This window comes from Caretta caretta, chromosome 2, assembly GCF_965140235.1.
Source record: "Caretta caretta isolate rCarCar2 chromosome 2, rCarCar1.hap1, whole genome shotgun sequence".
In the NCBI taxonomy this organism is placed as follows: domain Eukaryota; kingdom Metazoa; phylum Chordata; order Testudines; family Cheloniidae; genus Caretta; species Caretta caretta.
The window spans coordinates 226,220,449-226,238,032 of NC_134207.1; the positions used below are offsets into that span (position 1 = coordinate 226,220,449).

At 39.1% G+C, this 17,584-nt stretch overlaps 1 protein-coding gene across 2 annotated transcripts in view; it reads right to left on the reverse strand.

Moving 5' to 3' along the window:
• Positions 1-7,362: 7,362 nt before the first annotated feature.
• PTTG1IP2 (PTTG1IP family member 2) overlaps positions 7,363-17,584 on the reverse strand; it is a 60,844-nt gene continuing 50,622 nt past the window's right edge. The window contains exons 7-8 of one of the 2 annotated variants that reach the window (XM_048838103.2): positions 12,514-12,611; positions 7,363-10,164 (exon numbers count right to left, since the gene is read on the reverse strand). In XM_048838103.2, the coding sequence (XP_048694060.2) occupies positions 10,099-10,164; positions 12,514-12,611 (164 nt within the window). In that variant the 3' untranslated portion in view covers positions 7,363-10,098. The remainder of the gene's footprint in view (positions 10,165-12,513; positions 12,612-17,584) is intronic. The other variant, XM_048838102.2, reaches the window with a different exon arrangement.

Below are 17,584 nucleotides of genomic sequence, written 5' to 3' on the forward strand. Positions count from 1 at the left end.
GGTGAGTTCGTGGACACTAGGTCTGAGAATGAAAAGAGACCTTAGGGAGTGGCCTAAGCATAGGTCCAGAGAAAGGGAACCAATGGAGGCACCCTAAAGTGGGACTTGGGAGCAACTTCCCTGAAGCTTGATGCTGTGACCAAGGGAGAAAGCTCCCTGTCTACCCTCACTGGGAAGGCAGGGACAGAGCTGAGCCTTGTGCTAGGTGAAACCCCAGCTGAGAGTGGGGGAAGTCAGGCAGGGAAGGAGGACTGCCAACATGTTTGCCCTGTCCAGGGGTGAAAGAAGCCCTATAGAGGGGTAAAACAGCTGGGAGGCCACTGCTGGTAACAGACACATCTGGTCTGAGTGTGGTCATGACCACAGTAGGTTCTCTTAACCAAGAGAGCCCAAATCACAGCCCATCAGAAAGGTGGGGGTGGGGAACTCAGACATGACTCTGCCCTGGGGGTGAGGGCAACAGGTTTACTCCCAAAGAGGAAATGGGTTCCTTGCATACACACAACCCTCGGGTTGGGACACAACTCCAGAGAGGGCCTGTCAATGTGCAGGAGCACCTTGCATCCCTGTCTCACCAGACTCAGGGAAATCAGAGATATGGCTGGGTTAAGACCAAAAGCTCATGGGATTTACTCCAAACTAGGGGTAAGGACACCACTGGCTACAGCCAAGATTGCTGACACATGGAGAAATGTGGGTGTGACGTGTCATTCCATATTGTTTATGAAAATATGCTTATGATATGAATATGACCTAACTAACTGAGAAATACTTTATGCAAGATGGCTCATGTAAGATATCATTGGAAAGGTTATGATTTACTGAATGCAATTATCCAGTATGTATGCCTGTATCATTTCTTTATCTGAAGTTAGGAACATTGACTATGTATCTGTATTTCAACTAAGCTACTTTGGGTGATACCCACTGCTAACACTTCAGGTACAACAATGGAAAAGCCAGATAGAGCGGCTGGCCCCTCAGTGAGGACAATAGATTGAAAAGCTTGGCCTTCCTGTGGATGCTCCATCCTGCCACTGACTCATGGACGCTGTGATCCTGCAGAGTCAGGTGGTCTTGTCACCTCAGGGCCGGCTCTAGGTTTTTTGCTGCTCCAAGCAAAAAATTTGTTCCCCCCCAAGTTCCGAAAGTGCAAGTGTCCAAGTAAAAACAAACAAACAAAAAAAAAAAGGGTGGCCGGAATGCCGCCCCAAGCACATGCTTGCTTTGCTGGTGCCTAGAGCCGGTCCTGTGTCACCTGATACTAAAACATTACCTTGGACTTCTTGTAACTTTTCGCAGTAAGGGGGAGGGGGGGTCAAATTTGGGAAAAAAAGGATTCCCGCCTTATGTAAATCCTATTTAAGAGTTGGGAGGAAGGCAAACAGGACTCCTCCTCTCCATGGCCTGTCTGCCCAAGAAGAAAGGCTGCATAAGGGAAGGCAAGGGGGGAGTCCAGACTGAGACAGGGGTCCAGTCTGAAAAGGAATATAACTGGAACTCTGAACCACAGAAACTTTGCAAACTGCCTGCAACAATATCTAGGGTGAAAAATACTATTTGTAACCAGTTTCTTTAGTGAAACTAGCTTAGTTTGCGTGTTTGATTTCATTTGCTTAGTAATCTGCTTTGTTCTGTTACCCCTTTTACCACTTAAAATCTGCCTTTTATAGTTAATAAAATTTGTTTGGTTTATTATTAAACCCAGTTTCTGTAATTTATAACTGGACGGCAGGGGGAAGAAGCATGCACACCTCTCTCCACGTTGAGGGAGGGCGCGAATTTCATAATATATCTTTGGGTCTGCACTCCAAGGGAGGTAGACATCTGAGTTTTTTCCAAAGCTTAGCTACAGGTTAGTATTTTGGCTGAGGTTTAGATCTGTAATTTATTATGACCCAGTCCTGCAAGGCACACCCTTAACTCTCATGGTCTCAAATAGATCTAGTGGGCACTCAGTATTTTGCAAGATCAAGGCCTTTTTTGGGGGGGCCTATCCTTTCAAGGGCACATTGTCATCCACTCTTACACTTATGCGTAGCTTGTCATATTAGATGCCCTGTAGGTTGAACAGCTAACGCTTTGGACAGATCTCTGTAAACAGGAGATCTGATTACTGTGGTATAAAAAAGAGCTACAATTGAAAACTCCATTTCTTCTCACGGTAAAATTTAAAAAAGGACTTCTAAGGGTGGTGGTTTCCAGGTGACTGCATAAGGGAATAAGGACAAAGATTGAAGGTAAGCCTCAATCTGATGAATTACACCAGTTTAACAAGTTTATCATTCTCATGATTGAATGTCAGAACCATCAGCATATATTGTTGCACTGACTTTTCTCTTGATGATATTGAAATTACCTCTCAACAGAAAAGGCAACAGAGGGCAGAGCTTTTGTGCTGTCACTTGGAGTCAAGTACTTGCTTGGCAGATAAATAGGCATTAGAACAAGCAAAGTCACTTTGAGAACCGAGCAAGCACTGCATCTGTGTATGTTTTAACACAATAAAGTAAGATACAGCAATCACAGAATCATAGGACTGGAAGGGACTTTGAGAGGTCATCTAGTCCAGTCCCCTCCACTCATGGCAGGACTAAGTATTATCTAGACTGTTCCTGACAGGTGTTTGCCGAACCTGCTCTTAAAAATCTCCAGTGATGGAGATTTCACAACCTCCCTAGGCAATTTATTGCAGTGCTTAACCACCCCGATAGTTAGGAAGTTTTTCCTAATGTCCAACCTAAGCCTCCCTGCTGCAATTTAAGCCCATTGCTTCTTGTCCTATCCTCAGAGGTTAAGAAAAATAAATTTTCTCCCTCCTCCTTGTAACAACCTTTTACATAACAATTTTCAAGTATGTCCCCCCTCCGTCTTCTCTTTTCCAGACTAAACAAACCCAATTTTTTCAATCTCTTCCCCCACAGGTCATGTTTTCTAGATGTTTAATCATTTTTGTCACCCTTCTCGCTCAAATTTGTCCACATCCTTCCTGAAATATGTTGCCCAGAACAGGACACAATACTCCAGCTAAGGCCTAATCAGTGCAGAGTAGAACAGAAGAATTACTTCTCTGTCTTGCTTACAACACTCTTGCTAATACATCCCAGAATGATGTTTGCTTTTTTTGCAACAGCATTACACTGTTGACTCATATTTAGCTTGTAATCTACTACGACCCACAGATGCTTTTCCGCAATAGTCATTGCGGAAATAGTCTTTCCTAGGCAGTCATTTCCCATTTTGGATGTGTGCAACTGATTGTTCCTTCCTAAATGGAGTACTTTGCATGTGTCCTTTTAAGCTGCTCAGTCTTCTGGATCACCCCCCTTCTCTTTTAGACCAACTTATGTTAACCGGTTGTAGCCCTGTAATGTTAGTTTTCAGCTTTGTCAGACCATGGCTTGCAATTTATTGGAGACAGCGTGCAAGGTCCTCAAAGCTGACAGGTTTGCCATTTGTCTTCCAAGTGTGTGCTGGGGTACCCTTATCTAGAGCCATTGTCTTCTCCCCGTTTATTCATTCCACAGCCCCCAGTAAGCTAAACCAAAGCATTCATACAGGAAATCTTATAACCCAACATACTATAACTTCTCCTCATCCACCAGGTCAAATTGTTCATTAAATTATTACATTTCAGTAGGTTTAGATTACATAGTCATGGACTTGCTATCAGTTTTACTTCACTGACTACGAGAAACATCTAAATGTGTAAATGAGATATGGAACATGAGAAAACACAGCGAGATGGAAAGGGAAGTGATTGGTATTTTTGCCAATTAATGCTAAGGCCAAGTGCACTTGAAACATGTGTATGTACACTGGCATGCGCGCACACACACAGCACTAAAGGCATAATGCAGATTCTCAAATGGGGAGGCTGGGCTTCATGGGGGAGACTCAAGCAAAATCTATGCAAAGAGAAAGAAGAAAAAGGCTCTTTTTGCTTAGAATTGGCAAACTGAGAGCTCAGGATTTGATATTCAATATAGAATACTGACTATTTAATGGATGATGCCTCTCAGTCTAAGTCCAAAGTGAAAAGGACAAGAAATAAATAAAAGATGAACAGGCTTCCTTAGCCACAGAATTAACATAGGCTTTCAAAATGAACTACATCTTAGGGTAGTATTTTTTAAGTGACCTTTAGGGGAGGCCTAATTTTTTTCTAATCTCGTGTAAGGCAACATTGGGAAAACCTGTCAGAGTGGATATTTCTATGTGATGTCATAACAGAAAACCCGCTTTTGGGAGCAATCCTGGGACTTTTGCTCATATGGACCATCTTAGAAAAGAGCCATTGCACAAGGTGATATTGAGCCTGTAGCAAGAGAGTGGGTAGAGCATGTAGCATTCTTCAATGCCCTAACGGCCGATTTCCTTCTTCCCATCCTTTTTCTTGGGAGTCTCTCTTCTTTTCCTGGTGGTGAAACACTTGTAAGGTCATAAAAGCTATAATCAAAACATGAAAGCAGGGTTCCATGCTTCAAGGAGAGGAAGAAAAGAACAGCAAAGGAGGGGGTCGAGTCAGCCTTTAGATAACCTCTGTAGCCTCGCTTTGTGGTGGATTTTGCAATAATGCTTTCTGTACTGAATGTTTCCGGATGGGGAAGAGAATGCTAATCACAACATCTTGTCCAAAAACCACAAAAGTTTAAAGAGATGGTTTCGTAACCTGCCTCTTCCTGGACATACCCTTTATTCAACACCGGTGTCTGAGTGGCTGGAACAGCCTTTTTTAACCCTCTAATCTTCCCCTCAGGGCAATGCACTGTAAATATCAAGTGATCTTGGCTGCTTTTCTTAACTTTTTTTTTTGAAGGCCCTGCAGATCTCTTCAAAACCTACTGATTGACTATGCCTCTGACTTCGGGGTTTGAAAATTTCATGAAACTTTTATTTAACCCAAGTAAACAAACAAGACCATAGTATTTAATAACCTTTTTACTCCATTAAGTACAGCCTAGTCTTAGAAGAGCCTGGAAGTGCTTCCCCTCACAACTATAGTTTAGCTTTCCAACTTGCTGAGATCCTGTTCCTTCTCCCCAGAAGTCAACTGAGGAGTCTTCAAAATTCAACCCCCCAAATTTCTGTATGGGCCGTCTGGCTGAAGCTTCCATCCAGAAGTCCAAGCTTGTCTCTCAACGTACCCAGCAGCATATGTTTTTAGGTTTTTGTCCCCAAAAATACCCCATGATGCACTTTTGTTTAGCACTTACTCTATCACAACATCTCATAAAAACTTTCTCCACAGATGGTGCACAGAAAAGTAACTGGCTAACATAGGTTCTTATTTTAAACGTTCAGTTTCAATTACGTGAAATTTAAGGTGCTGTTTTTAAACTTATAAAGCTCCTACTTGGGAGCCAGTTTCCTGAGCTAGTTCTCTTCCCCCCATCCCAACCCCAGCCAATTTTGAAACAGGTGCAGTCCCTTTCTTTAAATAAGGTGGGCAGAGGCAAGATAACATGTTCATGAGGGGACTGCCTCTCTGACTTTTGTCCCTTTCCCCCCCAGCTAGGATTTCTTAACTTTCAGAGCAGGCCGCAAAATCCATCTTTTTTTTCCTCTGCAGGCATTTGGGGAGAGGGAGATAGAAAGGAGTTGGAGGCTAGGTGAAGGGATGAAGAGTCTGGTTTTATGATTACATTTTGTTTCTGCTGGTCTAGTGTTATATTGCTTTATTAATTTTATTCTGTATTCTTAAATCTGTGAAAGTCCCGGTGCAGGGGAGAAGCACTTCTGACATATGTATTATTCTAAAGACTCAGATTTTCATTTATCTCAATTAAATTATGCTAAATATTGTCTCTCCCTGAAGTCCACAATCATTTCAGAAAAGCTTACATATTCTAAAAAGCAAAACAACTACTCTAAATAAGCAAAATTCCTCATTTTACTTTCATTTTTACAATATCACTCTGACCTCAGGCAATTTCTGCTTACATAACTAGCTAGCACTTGCCCAGCTCTAAAGTGATTGGTGTGTTATATGGTTATATTTTTCCCCACACAGATGAACTGTTCTTGAACAAGCAATTACAAACCTTCCTTGCTTACCCATTAGAAATACAGGTCTCTTTTCACATTTGTTCCCCCCCCCCCCAACATGTTTCTTATTGCTATTTCACACAAGCCACCTTTCCCTGCAACATTTGTCTCTTTTCTTTTCTAAGACTGACAGTATTCCAGGGGAGTGATGGAAAATAGATTGACAGCGAAAAAATTTAGAGCAATGAGTAGCATTTATTATTTCTAACTGTATTTTCCCTTATCGCTCTGCCTCTACTGGAAATATATACCACTACCATTATAATTTTTACTTTCTAGTCTACAACTATTAGGTATAATTATCCACAATGAGGCCAGATGGAAGACAGACAATTCTGCTAAACATTGTAATTCAACACAATACTTTGGTTTATGACAAAGTGCCAGACAGTTACAGTAGCAGCTGTAGAATAAGGGGTGAGGTAAAACCGACCCAATTGTTCAGAATACATGCTCAGAGGAAGGATATAGTCACTCTCTCACCTACTGCCCTCTCATCTAGGGAGGTTAACTTGCTCCTATTGATCTTTCCCAAAAAAGCAAGTTGATGGTCACTGAATGCTGAAGTGCAGTAAGTTGCACTTTTTTGGTAATGGGAATGTACACAGATGCAATATATGCTACCCCATTTGACTCTGTAAGGCACTTGTTTTGTGAAGAGGAAGCTTCAGTGTTCACCTGGAGTAACAAATCCAGGATTCAGACAGTTGCTGGAGTGACTGAATTGCGGGAGGGGTGCTGAAAGAGAGTAACTGAGTACATAGATCACTGATGCAAGACAGCTACTGTGCATGCCTAAAATGAGCAAGGAGATTCATTCATCCAGATATGCAAAGACATACATGTACACTGCAGTGTGAGGTTTTAAACTTTTAAAAGTCAGTGTCACACCCCTAGTCATAGATTTGTCTTCTAAAGAGTAAGCAGAACCTTGTACATAAATAACTATTTAAGTATCCTTTACTCTCCTTATTGCGAGGGTTGATTTAAAAAGAATCTGGCAGGAGAAAAGAAATTATATTTAAATATTTAAGTTAAAACCATACAGAAGTTCAAGATAGTTTACTTTTCCTCATTGAGGCTGTTTATTATTTTCATTTTGCTTGGGAAAGGAAATTAGCCCAGTCCCTATTATTCCTAATATGGTTATTTTAGAAGTTTAACTCTGAAACGTTTTTTAAAGAAATGAGAACAGTTATTTTAGGATTATTATTATTTTTTTTTTTAATGGTACCTCCTTTTTTTAGCTTTAGTCCTAAAACTGACAATATCTGCTAAAGTAAGAGGGAAAACAGACGGAATGAAGGAAACCAGTTTAAGTGAAGGGGAGGATATTTATTGTGCAAATCTGTAGTAGGAATATCAACAATATGCACTGGGTTGATCAGACATTACAGGTGTGGTTACTCTGTTCCCTTTAGATTTGTTTATTTATACAATCATTCTGTTTGCTTTGTCCACAGAATGTGGGGGAAGGGAATCTCATTACTGAACATGAACAAAGGAGTCTAGCACACACCTGAGCACAGACAAAGAAAGATGTTACGTTACATCTGTCTAATGCTATTTCACTCCATTACTTGGAGCTAAATTAAAATTCAAAGACTGTCAACCTTCAGCCTAAGACAAAGCCAACATGTTTTATGTAAGTAACTGTAACCGTGCCTCGGTGGGTCACAACTGAACACCAAATTCAGGACAAACTTCTGAGAAATAGGGCAGATATACTCCCAAACTGGAAGTATTTTGAGAAGTTCGTCAAGAATTATTTCACATTTTCTAGTAGATTTTTGAGGTACTGAGGTCCAATACTGAATTCAGTAGAAGTTTACCTTTGGTTTCAATAGAAGCAGGATGACATAATGCTAAACTTTCAGTTTGAAGTGTTACGATAACTTGTTTACACTTTACATTTTCCTATGCCCCATTTACTGTTTCACATTGAAGAAGGTACATACACAATATGTGCTAAGAGACTGATTATATAGTTTCCAATATATACTTTCTTAGTGCCTGCAATTTTGGCAAAAGAGCTACAAAACCAGTATGTTTAATGGAAAGATAACACAGCTCTACCTACCTTATATTTAAAATCATAACATTAGCAAAAAATACTAATTCCATATGCTCAAAATATTTTGCTTCTTCACCCAGTACAAATTCCTTAAAAGTCATACTGACAGCTTTTCCCCTTTTGTTAGAGTACATGACAGCTTTTCACATATCGTAGCAGGTGCAAATAAAGCTTTTCTATTAAGTCACGAATGTCACTATTTGGGTTGAGAGATGTCGGGCAGACCTCCATCATTTTTACCAAAGGCATCTCCTGGGAAAACCACTATGCTTTATTTCCACGCTATCAACTCACTCTTATCACACATTCTTCTTCAGACAGACATATGAATAGTACTTTAGACTTGAGAACAGTAGACAGTTGAAGAAACTTAGCAAACTGTGCTCAGTCCATTGTGCTCAGTTTCATGAGTTCCAAGCAAATAAAAAAAAAACCTTCTACTCCAGAATTACATTACGTCTTCAATTATACTGGGGATCCAAGAACTGGCAGTTGCTTGCTTTTATAAAAACATCTGTTGAGGAAAAATATTCTCAGAAGGAAAACCAAAATAAAACGGCAACTAGTCTGAGATGAGTGATAGAATCTAATTACTCATAGCTTAAGTATATGCAAGCATTTTAATACTGCAAAGAATGGCAATTCACCTGACCATACTAAGGCAATATCCACTTCATATTGTATGTACATGGTGTTAGATTTTCTTTTTGTCAGAGGACCAGAGAAAGCCAAATTGCATTCTTTTTCCCTACTCAAACCCTATATTTGATCATTTCCTTAAATATGCTTTTTATTCACAGAAGCCCTCTTTAGGAAGAAAAACAATGAATAGCTGAATTCAAGATGTCTAGTTAAGAGTTCTCCTCCAGCAAGGTTGATAAAAACAACATACAAAGGCCTTCAGTACTGTAAATTTATTCAGCAGAAGATAATACAGAGTGAAATCCAACTACATAGAATTGGAAATTCACATTAAATAATTTGCTGACATGATGCAGAATGCAGAGGTTCATTCTTTTTTCCTCCTTCATATTTAAAATGCTCAAGGAAGGCATTTGTGTATGAAGAGAAAAAAATGAAAATCCACCAATCCAGGAAGATGACAGAACTCAATGTATTATGAAAATTTCCCCACAAAAACTCAAAGGTAACAAATATGAAATTATTATACTGTTAAACTGATGCTATCTTGGCATCATGCAGTATTTTTAATTTAGAGAATTGTTCATGGAAGAAAGATTTTTAAAACAGCCTGATATTACCTCTCAAGCTTACACACAAATGTATATTAAGATTTTGCATGCGTTTCAAAAAGATTTTGTGCCCGTTTTACTAACTCAAAACTTTTGCTCCACACCAAGGACACAGAAATGTTCATATATTACCAGGCTATTACATCAGATTATGCTATGCAAAAAAAATAAATAAAAAAAATCGCATTTTGCATTTTAAAAAAACTCTTCACATACTATTTTGATACTAAAGAATTTGTACGCTGTAATTATTTCTTGTCAATACCAATACCACACTTCTGCAGTATCAAATGCTTCCGTTACTCTTGCCATCACTTATGTGCATACAACAGATTTAGAAAAAAAATCTTTATTTAGGAACATGGGAACAGAGGATTTTTTTTTTTTTTTAAAGAGAAAGGTGAGCTAAGATATTAGTTCAAATACATGATTAGGAAGTTAACTATTTAAATCAAATTCCAAAGAAAAGCTTTATTAAAAGTGGAAAGGTGACATTTCACATTTAATGAGAGCACAATTGGCAAACATTTCGAAAACCAAAAGTGTTTATAAAAATTTAGTTCTAAAAGATAAATATGCCAGATTAAAAATACATATTTTAGTAAATATTTGTGCATTTATTTTTACTGTCTGAAAACCTGCAAAAAAAGAAGCCTGAAGACCGCTGAAAAGCAATATAAAAGTGCTCATTTATCCTGGAATCTTAGTTTTCGATGAGGAGATTCAACAGTGTCTGTTTTCATTCATTCTCAAATCTACTGTAAGGATGATCAGAATCCTGAAGGAGACCTGAGAAAAGAGGACAGCATTTATTAATTATTTGTATTACCATAGTGTATAGGAGCCCTAGTCAAAGACCAGGAATTCTGCTAGGTTCTGTACAAATACAGAATTTTAAAAAATGGACCCTAGTCTTAAAGTATAAGATACAACTACTCATCTATAGTAGATTAGAAATAAACTCTTAAGTCATTTTATTTCTCAACCAAAAGTCATGAACTTTACATGAAGAGTAAAACATAAAAGCGAGAAAGATTTTTTCATGAAAAGTCATTAAGGAGAAACAGTATTTCTCACTTGTGAAGGATACTGTAGCTATTTGCCAATTCTTTACTTTATCAAAGACTAAGTGTGGAGATGGCTAAGCAGAAACAGTTTCAAACTGCTCTGCCAATAAATTCAACTTTGCGGTAAGAGGACCATCCTTTCAAAAAGGTGGGAGGTCATCATGCTGGCTTAATTCTGTTTCACTCTTGAGCAAAAACCTGTCAAGTTCAATCAGTGATATGCAGTAGTTCTGTGACACCAGCCAATGTCCTTTAAGGACAAATACAGATCACCTGCAAACTCACTGAAACTACTGGGGACAAGAACAAAGGCATCACCTAAACCAGGTCACAGTGTGTGCTTTTATCAAAGATTTTTAATGTAACCAGAATATTGCCACAGAAAGCACTGCAAAGACATTGTATCTGTGAACATCTTCTGTAAAGCTTAGTTCAGCAATAATCATTGTTCCATACAGTGGTAATTTTCAACAAGACCTTGAGAAACTTACTAAACATCCACTAGCCAGAAGTGCATACTGAGGATAAAGGGGCCCAGAGGAGTCTAGTGGCAGACCCATGCTGTGAAGGAGCAGAAGGACTTTTGCTATCCTTCATATTGGTTTTGGCAAGTGATGCCTGGAAAACCTGGAGCACCACCTTTCCTAGCTGCTTTGTCTTGGGCAGGTGGCAGGAAAATAGGTTGATGAAGTAAAGCTCTTGATTAAATTCCCCTCTTCACAACAGTCAGTACCAAGAAAGGGGAAGAGGAAAGAAGATTGTACCATTCATTCCCAACCTCTACATTGTGTCCCAGCATATCTTTATTCAATAGGTGGAGAGGGTGCGTTTCAATGTCTAGGTGCCTAGCATTCACTGCTCTGTTTAATGAATACAAGCAAACAGGGGCATGGAGCGCTGGTCACAGGTACAGTTTAGGCAGAGTGCAGCAAGTAAGATATCCAACTGCCAGGCAAGACAATATTAGCCAGTTTTACTGGCTAACAGCCAATATATTTTCAAGCCCTGTCAGTAGAAAGCTTGGTATTTACAGTAGGCTGAAATGTGATGAAAACAACCATTCCTTTAGGGCTACTTGTTCCCTAACGCCCAACGTAACTCATTCATATTTGTGAGGCAACATGTGTACATGGAGAGGAGTGTTTACCTCATTTATTTTCAGGACCACAAAAATTCTCAGATATATAAATATTTACACTGTACAGATGTTTACATTGTAATAGGATTTATAGGGGTTAGTAAAATAAAATATTACAATTACTTGAATCTTTGATATGATTCAAAGCTATATATTACATTACTTGAATCACTGATAATTCAGAGCTTTATTTGCAATACACAAAACAGTCTCTTATAAATGGTAGGAACGTAGGAGATCTAGTGAATTTGATGGATGTCCCTATTTATGAATTAAAACTAAATGTTTTTAAATTCTTTGATTAAATCCTATACAAAGCCAAGATCAAGCTTGTATACTTATTGTGTATAACTTATTTTATAGCCTTCTATCCTTAAACCAGTATCAGAAAATATATCGATCTTTTAGGTCTATTTTATTGTCAGACGTTTTCCATGAACAAATATGACAGATTTATCTTACTACACAATAATGTATATTCAGAAACTGGATTCAGGAGGAACAGAATTTTCATTAATTCATCAGGGTTAATCATCATCAATTTTGGCAGATTGACAAAGAATCAGTAAAACGTACTCCCATATACGCGCACTCAAAGTAATGTGCGTGCCTTTATAAAAGGAGTGCACCAATTTTTTTTTTTTTTTTATAATCAGCAATCCCTAGGGTGACCAGGTGACAAGAACAAAATATCAGGACATATGGGGTGGGGGAGCAGCCACAGGCTCATCCCCCCACCAGGGCTGGCTCTAAGTTTTTTTCCCGCCATAAGCAAAACCAAACAAACAAACAAAAAAAGCAAACCTGGAGTGCCGCCAAAGCAAAATATCGGGACAAATGGTGTCGGGACGCGGGACAAACAACTAAATATCGGGACTTCTGGTCACCCTAGTAATCCCTCTAGAAGTTTCTATACTCCAGTAAACAACTTACTTTATTATATGTAACATCTGTCAATAGAATAATGTGCAATGCTATAGTATATCCTTGGCAATTCAAGCAGGGGAGTAAATATTGGATATCATCATATCCTTATGCAAAGATGAAAAAACTTAAATCAATGACATGTTGAATGTAGAGAGGTTGGGTTTTTTTTACATTCTGGATATAAATTTGTCTCGACAGTAGCTATTTAAAAAGAAATAAATTAGATAGCTTTACACAATATTTAGCTATATAAAATTAAAGTAGCAATACTAGCTATGAACATTTATTTTACTACGCTGGTCACTAAGTAGACTATAAATTCTCTGCACTGATTAGATTCCACATAGAATTCCAAGAACCTAACTTCTAAAGCCTTTTCTTACAGTGAATAAAGAATCAGTGACAAAATGAACTTTGGGATGAAAGGGTCTTTCTGATAAAATAAAATCCTTTGAAGCCTTCATAAAAAAAGAATCTTATGCTAATCAAAAAGGTTCCCATCTTGACTAGTTGCCCTAACCAGCGGGAATCTAGATGTGACAATTGCTGCAACTAAAAATGAACACTGTGAAAACTTATTTTTCCCCCTGAAAGGAATTCACACATTTTCTTTATTTTATTTCTCTGTGTTAAACCTTGCCTGGCGAAGTTCTAATTAACACCTGCCTTTCATAAGATTGGTTTAAAATACCATACTTTACATGATCATTCTAAAAGCAGCACAGAATAGCTCCAGTCACCACTGCCATCAAGAATGAATAGAGGTGGTATTCTGTCTCCAACAGTGCCAAATCCAAATTCTTCAAAGGAAGGTATGAAACTCCTATAATGCACTTAACCATACAACACTGCACAGGGGAAGTATCCTTCTTACCACAGCCACTGATCATTTAGACTGTTAGTCCTCATACTTTATAGCATACGTAATTTTGTCCTACCTAGCATTACTGCAGATGCTTTTCATAGTGATATTTGTTTTAGTTTTACTAAACTATTAGGCTTAATATCCTTTAGTGCAATTTCCACAAATTATTAATATTTTTAACTAGTTTTCACTTGTTTTAATTTCAAGGAGTTTCCTTTTATCCTAATACTACATATTAGGGTATCTAAATTTTCAGACCTAAACCTAGAGGTCAGTCCAGTGTGGGTATTACAGGTCACAAGCCTGCCTGATTACAGGGAGAAATTTTAATTTCACAGCACCAAGAACAAAGGCTCCTGAAACGAGCGAGGGAATTTTCATTTACCCTATCCTCAAGGAGACTAGGAATGCATAGGGGAAATGATATGCCTTCCTTCCTTCCTTCCGTGCTGCCTTCAGAGCCGAGTGGCTGGAGAGCAGCAGCTTTTGGCCATGAACCAGCTTTGAAAGTAGTGCCACCAGCAGCAGCACAGAAGTGAGGGTGGCATGTCATGGGGGGGGATTCATCATTTTGGGGGGCAAGGCCGGTCTTTCGGTGGGTGACTGCCCAGGACGCTGTGGTCATGGGGTGCTGTGTAACTCCCTGCACCCCTCCACAAGCGCTGGGCCCGGAGCTGGGGAGGGGCAGGGCTGGGATGCCCCAGACAGGGGCTCCTACCATGTGCCGGACTTCGTCCCCTGCAAGGGCATCCCGGGGCTGGATAAGACCTACCTCCAGGAACCTCCCGAGCTGCAGGAAGCTCTGCGACTGCTGGCCAGGAGCCCAGCTCCGAAGGCAGCGTTGTCAGTAGCAGCAGCGCAGAAGTAAGGGTGGTATGGTGTTGCCAGGCTTACTGCTACTGATGCTGGCACAAAGGAAGGGTGCTGTTCCCTTCTGCACCGCTGCCTTCAGAGCAATGGAGGTGGCAATACCACAACTCCCCGCCCCACCAGCCGTTTTCGTGTCGGGACCCCGCACTGTGAAACACTGATCATTTCAGATTTAAATATCTGAAACTGTAAAATTTAAGGTTTTTTAAATCCTATGACCATGAAATATGGTCTGTGAATTTGGTAGGGCCCTACTTATATGCCTTGCTTCCAACCTCCCCTTTGTTTTTATTCATCCCACCCATGCCTGCCACATCTCATACACCAACATTTTTAGTTTCTTCCTTTTCTTATCGGAGAATGCAGACTGAGATCATCACGAGAAACAGAGACCAGAAGACAGCAGTGAGTTGCTTGTATTGTCTCTTAGTGGAGAAGGAGACTTGACATATGTGATGGTGGGCAAAAAGGATCTGGGGAACCACCAATAAGAGGATGGGCAAAATTTTAGGTGTGGTGACAGGCTAGAGCCAGCTGCTACAGCTTGGATGTTGTGGTTCAAAAGTGGAAGGATCTGGAGCTGAAAGTCAGATAGTTGAATTCAGGTAGAGCTCACCCACTGTCTTGAGCTAGGCACAAGGAACTTCTCTCCTTGTGGTGGTTTTCCTTTTGATGTAGGTGTGAAAACCCAACCTTTGGTTTGGACTTTGAAGTTCAGAGGACAAACTTGTTAGACATGTCTCCTGAAGCCCAGTATAAGGGCTGACTCAGGTCACTTCTGAGCTTGGTCATGAGGAAACAGGCTTGTAAAAACCACAAGCAGATTGCTCCATCTCCCCCATTAAACACAGGTTTTCTTCCTTAAATTTCATATTATATTTCAACTTCAAAATAGTCAACTTGCTCTCAACTCTTAAGTTACAAGCTAATAAAAATAAGTATTACAAAAATTTTAAACTAATGACTTAGAAGAGATTCAACTGTTTTGCATTCAGAACACTACAGAAGGTCAAAGTAAAATATACCCATCTAGGCCAGTATAACTATTTCTTGTGAAAAACTTTTAAACATAAATGTTTTATGTAAAATCAAAGTACAGAAATAGGATTATGCACCATTAGAATGACTATCAAGTGTCTTTACAGAATTTAAGAGGAAACAAGGAGTGTGGAATCCCCAGATCATGCAGGGGAATCATCATGTGTAACTGAAGACAAAGGACATTCTTTATCATCTTGGAGAGATAGGCCTCTTCCACTATCACCAAGCAAAAATCCAGAAGTACAGACAGTAAAGCAGCATCTTACTGATGCTATATCAAATGTACAATAGCAGCAAATATGGGGGCAATTAAATCATAGTTTCTTTGTACATTACACAAGCTGGAAAATACTCTAAATTCAATTTTAAAGGTTGTTAAACCATCAATGTATAATTTGAATAATCATACTGCATTCATATATGCGAGCAAATGAAAAATAGTGACAAATTTTGCAACAAAAACAATTCAAAATGAATATTCCCCATTACTAAAGCTCTATTGCTTCCAGTGCTCCCAAAGGACTATGGCTGAAGTGAGCGACACTTGCAATGCATTATAAATGTGTAATTACCATTTAAATGGGATAAGAAAAGCTGGTGGGTGAAATGGGAAAAAGGCATTCCCTTAAAGCCAACCAAGGGCTGACATTTCAGGCATGATCATCTTAATTTACAGAGTCAGGTTAACAAAGCCATTGTCATTCTGCCACTCGTCTTTGCCTACTTAACAGTGAATCCCCTCTGCAATGTGTAAGAGGCAGCGTAAAATAATCTAGTGCCTCCATAATTTTCTGCAGCAATTTTTATCAGACTGTATTTACTAGACAGCTAAAAATGAAGACAGATCAAGGAGATTCAAGGCTGTGCTGAGGACCTGTATCATGTCTCATTTAATTATTTTTATAATCATATTCAAAGATGAGAATTAGCATTTGTACTTTATTCAGTGTACTAACTTTTGGACTAATATTTCAGAATAAGAGTTTCATCTATTTGGAGTCATTTGATGTTGCTTGAGGATTTAAAAAAAAAAGGTATAACATCTCTCCTTTCAACTATTTCCTATTCAACCACACACATCTTTATAACCCAGTTTGGTGCCTCTATTGAAAAATCTATTAATTATGAGAAATTGCATTTGGATTGATAATATAAAGTGTCGTCTGAAGATGCAACAGATGAAACTTACCTTGCAAATAAATCCGTTTTATAAAAAAGTTAACTTTTGAAGTTTCCAAGTCTAATTGTTAAACTATTATGTGGCAACTGCCCTGTAAACAAGTTGGGTGCAAACATGGGTACATCTAATAATTTTATTAGAAGTCAAGACTAATACTTGCACACTGGGGGCTGGAATGTACTCCCACTGAAGTCAGAGACAGAACTATTGACTTCAGTGGGAGCAGGGTGACACACTGACATGCATGTGATTGAAGAATGCATCTGCAAGCGAGCTTGGTAGATTTATAGCCAGAATGCAAATGATTACAGGGCTCAATCCTAAAAGGCACTAAGCATTCTGACAAGATCCAGCAAAGCATTTAAGCAAATGCTCAACTTCAAGCACTTGAGCAGTCCCACTGACTTCCGTGCTGAGTGCTTTTTTGGATATTACGGGAAGCTCAGTACCCCACAGGACTGAACCCATCAAGTCTGCATAAATACAAGCGGGGGGAGGGGGGGGTAATATTAATCTTAAAACAAAATGCACTGACTAATTCTTTTTTTATTTACGTCCATATAACTCAATCAAACATTTTAAAACGGAACACAAGTTTGAAGGCCAAGGTCAGTGATGTTATACACTGCTACAAAATCAAAATTTGTGAATTATATGCACACTTAAAAATTAGAGTTTCTGTAACAATTTTCCCTTCTCCTACTCTTAAGGTTCACTAAGGAGCTCATGTTATTGCAAGCTTCCTTTATCCAAGAAAATCCCTTTAGTGCTCAACTAAAACACTCCTGCATATGCCAGTGGACTAGGTGCAGAATGATGAAGACATTCCCAGCTCCTGTCAATCAGTTTAACAAGAGACTGGAAATTAAAATGGTTTTGAGTGGCTGGTCAGAGCTCTAAATACAGAATCACTATCTTTTTAATTTACATAATAAAAAACACAGTATATCTTTTTATCATGCATATTTGAATACATGGCATCAGTAGCCCCACGAACAAACCAAATCAAAAAAGGGCCAAGATTGACAGCTCTGAATAATGAAGACCTCCAGTAAGAGGCATAACACAGGCAATGGTAGTGCAAAGCTCCCTCATCCTTCCCTATTCTCACTACTGTGCCA